The following is a 12060-nucleotide window of genomic DNA, read 5'->3' as shown; positions in this document are numbered from 1 at the left end:
AAGAGATATTAAAGATAGAAATAAAGCTGGTTCTGAAGATGCAAGCAAAGAAGTTGCCGTTAGGCGCCATTATCCTCCTAAGCTCCAAATAGGTGACCAAATTTGAATTCACCAATGTCTTATAAGCACCTTCCATTAAGGTGGTGACGCATTTGATCACAGCAGTTTCTATGGGGTCAAAGATGAAATTCAATGCAGACAAGTGTGAGGTTTTGCACTTCAGTAGGACCAACTAGGTTAGGTCTTACATAGTGAACAGTAGGGCTCTGAGGAGTGTTGTAGAACAAAAGGATCTGAGAATACAGGTATATAATTTGTTAAATATATTAAAATCAATGTACTGAGTACAGCAGATGGGATGTTATGTTGAAGTTGTGGAAGACATTGGTGAGGCCTAATTTGGGGTATTGTGTGCAGTATTGATCACCTACCGACAGGAAATATGTAAACAAGATTGAAAGAGTGCAGAGAAAATTTACAAGGATGTTGCAGGGTCTGGAGGACCTGAGTTATACAGAAAGATTGAATGGGTTAGAACTGTATTCTTTAGAATGGAGAAGGTCGAAAGGAGATTTGATAGAGGTATACAAAATTAAGAGGGTATAGATAGGGTAAATGCAAGCAGTCCTTTTCCACTGAGGGTGGGTTGGACTTAAACCAGAGGTTGTGGGTTAAGGGTGAAAGGTGAGAAGTTTAAAGGGAAACCTCTTCACTCAGAGGGTCATGAGGGTGTAGAATGAACCGCCAACACAAGTGGTGATACAATCTTAATTTCAATGTTTAAGGGAAGTTTGGATAGGCACATAGATAGTAAGGATATCGAGGTCAATGGTCCTGGTGTACATCGATTGGAGTAGGCAGTTTAAGTAGTCAGCATGGACTAGATAGCTGAAGGGCCTGTTTCTGTGCTGTACTTATCTCTGGGGTCAACCAAGAAATGTATTGTCCTTTTTAAACGTATTTTTTTTACAATTGCAAGACCTTGCTGTACATTAAGAATTTAAAGTACTGCAGGACTACCCCATCAGCGAGTTGCTTGCTGGCAGAGAAAATGAAGGATCTGGACTTGCTGCAGGTCCTATGCTGCCAGTGTCAGTAAGGCAATGTTGGTTGGCAGGAGAGCTGTGTGGTCTCAGTCGTAGTGAGGGCTAAGCCTCAAGCTGTGGTGTTGCCTGTTTGCAGCTGCTCAGGAAAGAGGCGACAGAATTGGTGCACTCTATCGGAGCCGGTGTGGCGATGCGTCCAAGCTGGAGTTGTTGTCCCCCTAATGTTCACTCAGCAGAAGACAGGCTGTATTGTGTTCAACTGCAGACTGCTGCAACATTCATGGACCCAGGGTTTTGGACTATATGTGACTGTATTTTACTGTTATTTCATATGTGCTATATAGTTTGTGCTGTGTGTGAATGTTGGTACCAACTCCAACTTGGATGTCGCACCACAGCGCCTCCGGTTTTGCACACTGTCTCCGACACCTCTCTCCTGGGCGGCTGTAAACAGGCGACACCACGGCTTGAGGCCTAGTTTTTGTTACGACTGAGGTCATGCAGCTCCACCGCCATCTGCCAATAAATTATTGAGTAAGACTTGTGACATTCCACATTAACAATGTCCAACAAGATCTTGCAATCACAAGAAAAGTGACTGGCTGTTAGACTGCACAATGACTCCTCCTCCACCTCACTGACAAGCCCAGCTCCTTTATTTTCTTCGACAACGAGCAACTCGCTGATGGGGCAGACCTGCTGTACTTTAAGTTCCTAATGTCCAGCAGGGTCTTGTGATCATAAAAGATACTTTTAAAAAGACAATAGCGCCTTTGGATGAAAAGGTAAAAGCTGTCTTTTGCACTTTGGACCCAGAGCAACACTGTTTCATTTGGCTGTATTCATGGGTATTGATGTATGATTGATCGACAGTTAACCTTGAGCTTGAATAACCTGAACATAAAATCCTAACTCCAATTTCATTTTTCTTTTGTTTTGGTCAGGTTTGCCTTAATTGCATTCAAAACAACAGAAGCAGCAGATGGTGCCCTAAGTAAAAGTGAAATTGAATGCAAGGGAAGTCTAATCCAATTGCAATCCGTGCATCAGAGGAGCAGAGGTACGCCTGTGATTAACTGTGCAGTTCATAGAATAACCCATTCAGCCCACCCTAACCAGAACTATCCCATTCCTACAGCCACCACCTTTTAATTTATTCTATTTGGGAGTGCATTCCATGAGCTTAAGTGTTACTGAAAAACACCTCATGAACTTTATTTAAACAGAAAACATAGAACAGTACAATATGGCAACTGGCCCTTCAGCCCACAATGTTGTGCCGAACCAGCTAAAAAGTAAATTTTTTTTAAACCCAAAATCTAATTCCTCCTACCTACACAATGTCCATATACCTCCATCTTCCTCATTCATGTGTCTATGTAAATGCTTCTAATGGATTTGCCTCTACCACCATACCAGGCAGCACATTCCAGGCATCCACCACTCTTTGAGTGAAAAATCTTAATCCTCACATCCCCTTTGAACCAATTTCAAAGTGCAGCCTCCAGGATGCATAAACTATTGGAAATTTCTTCTTCAGAGAAAAAGAAGATTCTTATGGTGAAGAACTTCCTTCGTCCATTGAGTAAGACGTACCTGAAGTCCGTGTTTACTGATGCTGAGGATATCCGAGTCTCTGAAAAAAATGACCGCCAGGCACACGGGTAAGTAAATTTTAAGCACAATACTGACATACTTGTGTATAAATAGCACTTCAGCAGAGTAAAACATCCCTGTCTTACAAGAGTATTATACCCTGAGCCATATGATGTAATAACAGAAGGCTTGCCTCAAAGGTAGATTTTTAAGCAGCATCTTTTTATTTAAAAAAAGGAGACTGGAGATTTAGAGAAGGAATTCCAGAACTTCTTATAACGAGGCAACTGAAGACATAGACTATAAGAGATAAAAGCAAAATTAGGCCATCCAGACCATAGAGTCTGCTCTCCAATTCAACCATGGCTGCAGGAGAATGGGGTTGAGAGAAAAAATAAATCAGCCATGATGGAATAGTAGAGCAGGCTAGGAGCAGTGAATGGCCTCATCTGCTCATATTTCTTATGGTCTTGAAAGCAGAAATATGAGGAGGAGTCATGGACTTCTAACTGGCTCAGATTTGGCTATTACCTTGTCTCTGTTTCTCTTACGACATTTAATGTTTAATTTACAGAATTGCTTATATAGAATACAAGACAGCCAAGCAAGCCAAGGCAGCCCTGAAACGGTTCAAGGAAAAGGGGGTTCAGGGGCAGGTGATTCAAATCGACTCTCTAGAGGTAAAAAAAGAGAAGCCAGAAAAGAGTCTCCTTCAAGGGGCAGAGGAAGAGAAACAAGAAAGGAAAATCACTGAAGCAAAGAAGGAAGGAAGCCTAGAAAGGAGACTTTCTGGTAAGACGAAAGGGCAAGAAAATGCAGGGCAGATCTGCTGCATGTGTACAGTGGGGTTACTTGGCCTCATGCTTGCTCATTGAATGTGATTTAAGCTGTCTGAACTGGTTTATGCTTACTAGCTATTGTAGAGTCACTACAATACCAGCCATAAGATCAGATTTCTATTCTCGCTGCTGTCTCTTAGGAGTTTGTACATTTCCTCCATGACACATGCATTTCTTCCGGGTGTTCTGGTTTCCTCCCAGAGACGTATGAGTTAGGGTTAGTAAGTTGTGGACATATTATTTTGATAACTGGAAGCATGATGATACTTGTGGGCTGCCCTGCACAATCCTCGCTGATTTGATTCGATGTAAACGGTACATTTCTCTATACGTCTCAATGTACAAGTGATGAATAAAGCTAATCTTTATCTTTTCTTCAACTTTATTATTGCTGCCACTCACCCATCTACTCTGGCACCTGTGTTTAAATTGAACACCTTCCATTCTGTTCAATCCCCTTCTGTTTTGTCCTTTAGTGATGTTCTGTGATGATGCTCAGGCTCTGCAGATTGTCAGGTTGCCCATCTGATGTCCAGCACTGATGAGCAAAAATTTTCCTCCAAATTGGTTTTGCATGGATCCAAGGTGTTGTCTTTGGACCTGCTTCAAACTCTGTTCCCTAGCCACCAATCCCCTTCACCACACCACAATGCCCGGTCCACCTGACTTAATGGCCACTGAAAACCTTTTCCGTGGCTATGTTTACTTCAGAAGTTGGCCCACACAAAGTTCAAAGTGAATTTTATTATTAACGTATATACATGTCACCATATACAATCTTGAGATTCATCTTCTTGTGGGCATACTCAATCTATAGAATAATAACCATAACAGAATCAATGAAAAACTGCCCAACTTGTGCGTTCAACCAGAATGCAGAAAACAACAAGCTGTGCAAATACAAAAAGAAAGAAATAATAAATAAATGAATGAATGAATAAATAAATAGGCAAAAAATATCGAGAACATGAGATGAATAGTCCTTGAAAGTGAGTCCATTGGTTGTGGGAACATTTCAGTGATTGGGTGAGTGAAGTTGTCTCTTTGGTTCAAGAGCCTGATGGTTGAGGGGTAGTAACTGTTCCTGAACCTAAAGCTTCTGCATCTTCTTCCTGATGGCAGCAGTGAGAAGAGAGTATATCTGTAGTGGGGGGGAGGGTCCCTGATGACAGATGCTGCTTTCCTGTGGCAGTGTTTCGTGTCAGTGTGCTCAGTGGTGGAGAGGGCTTTACAAACCTCACATCTCCCACTCTGGTTCCTGTATCCTGACTCACATAAGTCCCTTCATGCTCACTGATTTGTATTGCATCACCATCATTTGAGAATTCTTGACCTTGTTTTAAATTTCTTCTCTGGCCTCCTTATCTCTTTTAGCTGCACACTCCTCCATGTCACTGGGATGGAATGTTACCTTGCCATCCATCTGCATACCATTTAGTGGTAGTAGGAAGGTGAAACTTCTGGTTGACATGAATGTACATTTAGGGAGAACAGAACAGAGTTATGCAGACAGTCTTTAGGTGACAAGTGGAACGTATACTGGTCAGGCCTGGTGGTCTACTTCTATGATGGGACTTGCAGAGGACTCCACCAAAATCCTACTGGAGGGTGTCCTTCTAGCTAATCTCATTGACACAAAAGAAAGATCGTGTGCCTCCTGAATTAAGGACATGAATTCAACACCATGGCCTTCTTGAGTAAGGAGGCAGGATGTTGTTTTGAAGTTGTACATTATAAGATGTGGGTGAGGCCAAATTTGGAATTCTGGTCACCTGCCTACAGGAAAGATCTCTGCTGGCAATACTGGACTTTACTGACCTCTTTCTGTTAACACATCCTCCAAATACCCCCTCTGTTATTCACTGGCCCTGACCATCAGCCCTTAGACAGTGCCATTTCTTGAGGCCCATTACCCTTTTAAAGACCCTCCCTCTTTTCTCTGCCAATATCAGCACATCTCTGAAACTTATTTAACTTTACCCATTTCTGATGAAAGGAGATTGACTTGAACAGTTTACAATGTTTCTCTCTCTATAGATCCCGCTCGACCTGATGAGTGTTTTTTTATCCCCACTGAACTTATTTCAGATTTTCAGCATCTGTGGTATTATATGTTTGGGAGCAAGTAGGGGAGCTTATTAGCCATGGTAAAACATCTCAACATATTGCTGATTAAATTGAAGACGCAATTTGATATAGTGTTCTTAATAGAGTCATATAGTGCTACAGCACAGAAGCAGGCCCTTTGGCCCATCTATTCCATGCTGAAGTGTTATGCTGTCTAGTCCTATCAACCTGCTCCTGGACCATAGCCCTTCGTACCTGTCCCATCCATATACTTAGCCAAACTTCTCTTAAATGTTGCAATCAAATCTGCATCCACCACTTTCACTTGCAGCTCATTCCACACTTGCATCAACCTCTGAATAAAGAGGGTTCCCCCTCAGGCTCCCCTTAAATATTTCACCTTTCATCCTTAAAATGGGTTCCCAAACTTTTTTATGCCACGAACCCTTAACATAAACTGAGGGGTCTGTGGACCCCAAGTTTGGAACCCCTGATCCATGGTCTCTCTAGTTTTAGACTCACCTAACCTCAGAACAAAAAAGCCTGCTTGCATTTACCTCTCTATCTAGACCCCTCATAGTTTTGTATACCTCTATCAAATAGACTAGCTGCATCACCATCTGGTATGGGGTGGGGGGGGGGGCGGGCTACTGCACAGGATTGAAGTTAGCTGTAAAATTACAGTTGTAAAATTGTCAGCTACATCGTGGGCACTAGCCTCTGTAGAACCCAGGTTATCTTCAAGGAGCAATGCCTCAGAAAGGTGGTGTCCATCATTAAGGACTCACATCACCCAGGTTTTACCTTGTCTCGCTGTTACCATCTGGAAAGAGGTACAGAAGCTGGAAGGCACACACTCAATGATTCACAAACAGCTTCTTCCCCTCTGCCATCTAATTTCTGAATGGACATTGAACCCCTTGAACACTACCTCACAGCTTTTTTTTAATTCTTAGCATCACTTATTAAATTTAACTATTTAATATTTATACTTTCTATAACTCACAGTTATTGCATCGTATTGCTGCTGCAAAGTTTACAAATTTGATGACATATGCCGGTGATATTAAAACTGATTCTGATTCAAATCTCCCCTCATTCATCTGTGCTCCAGGGAGTAAAGTCCTACCTAACCTATTCAACCTTACCCTATAACTCAGGACCTCAAGTCCCAGCAACATCCTTGTAAAATTTCTCTATACTTATCTCCCCTGTAGGCAGGTGACCGTAACTGCACACAATCAGGCTGCACCTATGAGAAGAGAAACAGTTAAAATTTATGTTTGAAGACCCTTCATTTAAACTGAGAGGGAGACTAAAGGAGCTTGCTAAACTGAGGGGGAAGGTAGAGGAGGAAGGGTAGAGTTAGACCTTCATTGCTATGAGGATATGTAATAAACAGGGACACCTGATTAAGAAGTGAATGGGAAGAGGGTGAGAACATTGACAAGAGAAGGTAGGAAAACAAAATATAGAGCAGGAGGAATGTCCACCGGGTCAAGTTGGACACTTCCTAAAGAGGAAAAGAAGAAAAGTAAGGAGAAAATTAACAAGTTGAGCTAATATCACAGATGGGTACAGAAACACCAAAACCCCTAAACAAAAGAGGCTACAGAAAGTGATGTGCCACCTAGAGCAGGAATACAGTCAATGGACACTTTATTACGTACTTCCTGTACCTAATGAAGTGGCCACTGAGTGTATGTTTGTGGTCTTCTGTTGCTGTAGCCCATCCACTTCAAAGTTCGATGTGTTGTGCATTCAGAGATGCTCTTCTGTACACCACTGTTTTAACATGTGGTTATTTGAATTATTGTCACCTTCCTGTCAGCTTGAACCAGTCTGGCCATTCTCCTCTGAACTCTCTCATTAACAAAACATTTTTGCCTGCAGAACTGCTACTCACTGGATGATTTTGTGTTTTTTGCACCATTCTCTATAAATTCCAGAGATTGTTGTATTTGAAAATCCCAGAAGATCAGCAGTTTCTGATATACTCACACCACCCCTTCTAGCACCAACAATCACTTCACAGTCACATTTCTTACCCATTCTGATGTTTGGTCTGAGCAACAACTGAACCTCATGACCATGTCTGCGTGCTTTTATGTATCGAGTTGCTCCCACATGATTAGCCAATTAGATATTTGCATTAACGAGCTGCTGCATTTAATAAAGAGGACCCTGAGTGTATACCACAAACGTACTGACAATCTGCTGGCAAAGGATGATACTGTTTTTGGACATAGTATTGGTGCATTAGTTCATTCGGGTCATTCAACATCATAAGGTTCAGTCAGGGTAGAATGAACAACATACTCTGTGCACTGTGTTGAATTATCACAAACAAATATCTTCCACCAAACCTCATTGCTGTATCTAGTCTCCTCCATTCCCCACTTAATGGGCTGACTAGCCTCCTTGCATTCTATAACCATTCAGCAATTCAGATCAAGTCAAGTCAAGTTTATTGTCATTTAACTATATACACGTATACCACCAAACAAGACAGTGCTTCTCGAGACCAGGGTGTAAAGCACTGTAGTACACATAACACACTATAACTTGGGAATGTAAGGATTAATGCTACAAATGAATTATGCATGGGTAAACAAAGTATAGTGCATAAATTAAATATTGTAGGATACAGTACAAATAATCCGTTAACACTTCAATTGCAATGCGGCAGGGAGTTCAGAAGCCTAATGACCTGAGGGAAGATGCTGTTTCTCATCCTGGCCATTTTTGTCTTTTTGCATCGGAGTCTCCTGTGTGATGGTAGAATGTCAAAGAGGGTGCTGGATGGATAGGTGGGATCCTTGGTAACGCTACGGGCCCTACATAAGCAGCACACCTGATAAATGTCCCCAATAGGTGGTAGAGGATTATCCTCTTGGGCATTCTCACAGTCCTTTGTGGGGACTTGCGGTCTGATGCTCGGCTGCTCCCATACCAGATGGAGATGCAGCTTACCAGGACTCTCTTGTAAAAGTCAGTTAAGATGGTGGGGGGGAGCGGGGAGAGAGGTCTCAATCTCTTCAGGAAGTGGAGACGTTGCTGTGCCTTTTTGTTCTGGGAGGTGATATTGAGGGACCAGGTGAGCTCATCCATGATGTGAACTCCCAGGAACCTGGTGCGCTTAATACTCTCTACAGAGGAGCCATGTATGCACGGGGTGGGGGGGTGTGGGGAATGGCTCGTCTGCACCCTCCTAAGGTCCACAATCATTTCCTTAGTCTTCTCCACTTTCAGACTGGGGTTATCCACCATTCCACCAGCTGCTGCACTTCCAGATGCAGCCTGTAGCTGGCCGCCCTTTGTGGCTCGGGTCCCTGGAAGAGGTGGGTTAACTTATGAGCAAAAAGTTGGACATTACTCAGTTAGCTATCACTACTTTCCCCCCTTACATTAGTCATAGTCATACTTTATTGAACCCGAGGAAAATTGGGTTTCATTACAGTTGTACCAACCAAGAATATAGATATAGCAATATAAAACCATAAATAATTAAATAATAATATGTAAGTTATGCCAGGAAATAAGTCCGAGACCAGCCTATTGACTCAGGGTGTCTGACCCTCTAAGGGAGGAGTTGTAAAGTTTGATGGCCACAGGCAGGAATGACTTCCTGTGACACTCAGTGTTGCATCTTGGTGGAATGAGTCTCTGGCTGAATGCACTCCTGTGCCCAACCAGTACATTATGTAGTGGATGGGAGACATTGTTCAAGATGGCATGCAACTTGGACAGCATCCTCTTTTCAGATACCACCGTCAGCGAGTCCAGTTCCATCCCCACAACATCACTGGCCTTACGGATGAGTTTGTTGACTCTGTTGGTGTCTGCTACCCTAAAAATCCAAAACATCATAATGCTGCTCTGCACTGTAGGTGAGGCACGTGTACCTGAGCTTTATTGAGAACCAGAGCATAGAACCATAGAACCATAGAAACTACAGCACAGAAACAGGCCCTTTGGCCCTTCTTGGCTGTGCCAAACCATTTTCTGCCTAATCCCACTGACCTGCGCACGGACCATATCCCTCCATACACCTCCCATCCATGTATCTGTCCAATTTATTCTTAAATGTTAAAAAAGAACCCGCATTTACCACCTCGTCTGGCAGCTCATTCCATACTCCCACCACTCTCTGTGTGAAGAAGCCCCCCCTAATGTTCCCTTTAAACTTTTTCCCCCTCACCCTTAACCCATGTCCTCTGGTTTTTTTCTCCCCTTGCCTCAGTGGAAAAAGCCTGCTTGCATTCACTCTAACTATACCCATCATAATTTTATATACCTCTATCAAATCTCCCCTCATTCTTCTACGCTCCAGGGAATAAAGTCCTAACCTATTCAACCTTTCTCTCTAACTGAGTTTCTCAAGTCCCGGCAACATCCTTGTAAACCTTCTCTGCACTCTTTCAACCTTATTTATATCCTTCCTGTAATTTGGTGACCAAAACTGAACACAATACTCCAGATTCGGCCTCACCAATGCCTTATACAACCTCATCATAACATTCCAGCTCTTATACTTAATACTTTGATTAATAAAGGCCAATGTACCAAAAGCTCTCTTTACGACCCTATCTACCTGTGACGCCACTTTTAGGGAATTTTGTATCTGTATTCCCAGATCCCTCTGTTCCACTGCACTCCTCAATGCCTTACCATTAACCCTGTATGTTCTACGTTGGTTTGTCCTTCCAACATGCAATACCTTACACTTGTCAGTATTAAACTCCATCTGCCATTTTTCAGCCCATTTTTCCAGCTGGTCCAAGTCCCTCTGCAGGCTCTGAAAACCTTCCTCACTGTCTACTACACCTCCAATCTTTGTATCATCAGCAAACTTGCTGATCCAATTTACCACATTATCATCCAGATCATTGATCCAGATGACAAATAACAATGGACCCAACACTGATCCCTGTGGCACACCACTAGTCACAGGCCTCCATTCAGAGAAGCAATTCTCTACCACCACTCTCTGGCTTCTTCCATCGAGCCAATGTCTAATCCAATTTACCACCTCTCCATGTATACCTAGCGACTGAATTTTCCTAACTAACCTCCCATGCGGGACCTTGTCAAAGGCCTTACTGAAGTCCATGTAGACAATATCCACTGCCTTCCCTTCATCCACTTTCCTGGCAACCTCCTCGAAAAACTCTGACAGATTGGTCAAACATGACCTACCGTGCACAAAGCCATGTTGACTCTCCCTAATAAGCCCCTGTCTATCCAAATGCTTGTAGATTCTGTCTCTTAGTACTCCCTCCAATAACCTACCTACTACTGACGTTAAACTCACCGGCCTATAATTTCCCGGATTACTTTCCAATCCTTTTTTAAACAGCGGAACAACATGAGCCACTCTCCAATCCTCCGGCACTTCACCCGTAGACAGCGACATTTTAAATATTTCTGCCAGGGCCCCCGCAATTTCAACACTAGTCTCCTTCAAGGTCCGAGGGAACACTCTGTCAGGTCCCGGGGATTTATCCACTTTAATTTTCCTCAAGACAGCAAGCACATCCTCATTTTCAATCTGTACAGTTTCCATGGTCTCACTACTTGATTCCCTCAATTCCATAGATTTCATGCCAGCTTCCTTAGTAAATACAGACGCAAAAAACCTATTTAAGATCTCCCCCATTTCCTTTGGTTCCGCACAAAGCCGACCACTCTGATCTTCAAGAGGGCCAATTTTATCCCTTACAATCCTTTTGCTCTTAATATACTTGTAAAAGCTCTTTGGATTATCCTTCACTTTGACTGCCAAGGCAACCTCATGTCTTCTTTTAGCCCTCCTGATTTCTTTCTTAAGTATTTTCTTGCACTTCTTATACTCCTCAAGCACCTGATTTACCCCCTGTTTCCTATACATTTCATACAACTCCCTCTTCTTCTTTATCAGAGTTGCAATATCCCTTGAGAACCAAGGTTCCTTATTCCTATTCAATTTGCCTTTAATCCTGACAGGAGCATACAAACTCTGCACTCTCAAAATTTCCCCTTTGAAGGCTTCCCACCTACCAATCACATCTTTGCCAGAGAACAACCTGTCCCAATCTACGCTTTTTAGATCCTTTCTCATTTCTTCAAATTTGACCTTCTTCCAGTTCAGAACCTCAACCCTAGGACCAGATCTATCCTTGTCCATGATCAAATTGAAACTAATGGTGTTATGATCACTGGAACCAAAGTGCTCCCCTACACAGACTTCTGTCACTTGTCCTAATTCGTTTCCTAACAGGAGATCCAATATTGCATCCCCTCTAGTTGGTTCCTCTATATATTGATTTAGAAAACTTTCCTGAACACATTTTACAAACTCTAAACCATCTAGACCCGTAACAGTATGGGAGTCCCAATCAATGTATGGAAAATTAAAATCCCCTACCACCACAACTTTATGTTTTCTGCAGTTGCCTGCTATCTCTCTGCAGATTTGCTCTTCCAAGTCTCGTTGACTATTGGGTGGTCTGTAATACAATCCCACTAATGTG

At 42.6% G+C, this 12060-nt stretch overlaps 1 protein-coding gene across 6 annotated transcripts in view; it reads left to right on the top strand.

The window, feature by feature from the left end:
• LOC140197845 (uncharacterized) overlaps positions 1 to 12060 on the top strand; it is a 239412-nt gene that overhangs the window by 223512 nt on the left and 3840 nt on the right. For all 6 annotated transcript variants that reach the window (XM_072258346.1, XM_072258348.1, XM_072258347.1 and 3 more), the window contains 3 exons: positions 1991 to 2106; positions 2587 to 2710; positions 3217 to 3434. In XM_072258346.1, coding sequence (XP_072114447.1) covers positions 1991 to 2106; positions 2587 to 2710; positions 3217 to 3434 — 458 coding nt within the window. The remainder of the gene's footprint in view (positions 1 to 1990; positions 2107 to 2586; positions 2711 to 3216; positions 3435 to 12060) is intronic.

The sequence above is a fragment of the Mobula birostris genome, chromosome 5 (genome assembly GCF_030028105.1).
Source record: "Mobula birostris isolate sMobBir1 chromosome 5, sMobBir1.hap1, whole genome shotgun sequence".
NCBI classification, from domain to species: domain Eukaryota; kingdom Metazoa; phylum Chordata; class Chondrichthyes; order Myliobatiformes; family Myliobatidae; genus Mobula; species Mobula birostris.
This window is presented reverse-complemented; position numbering and strand designations above follow the sequence as displayed.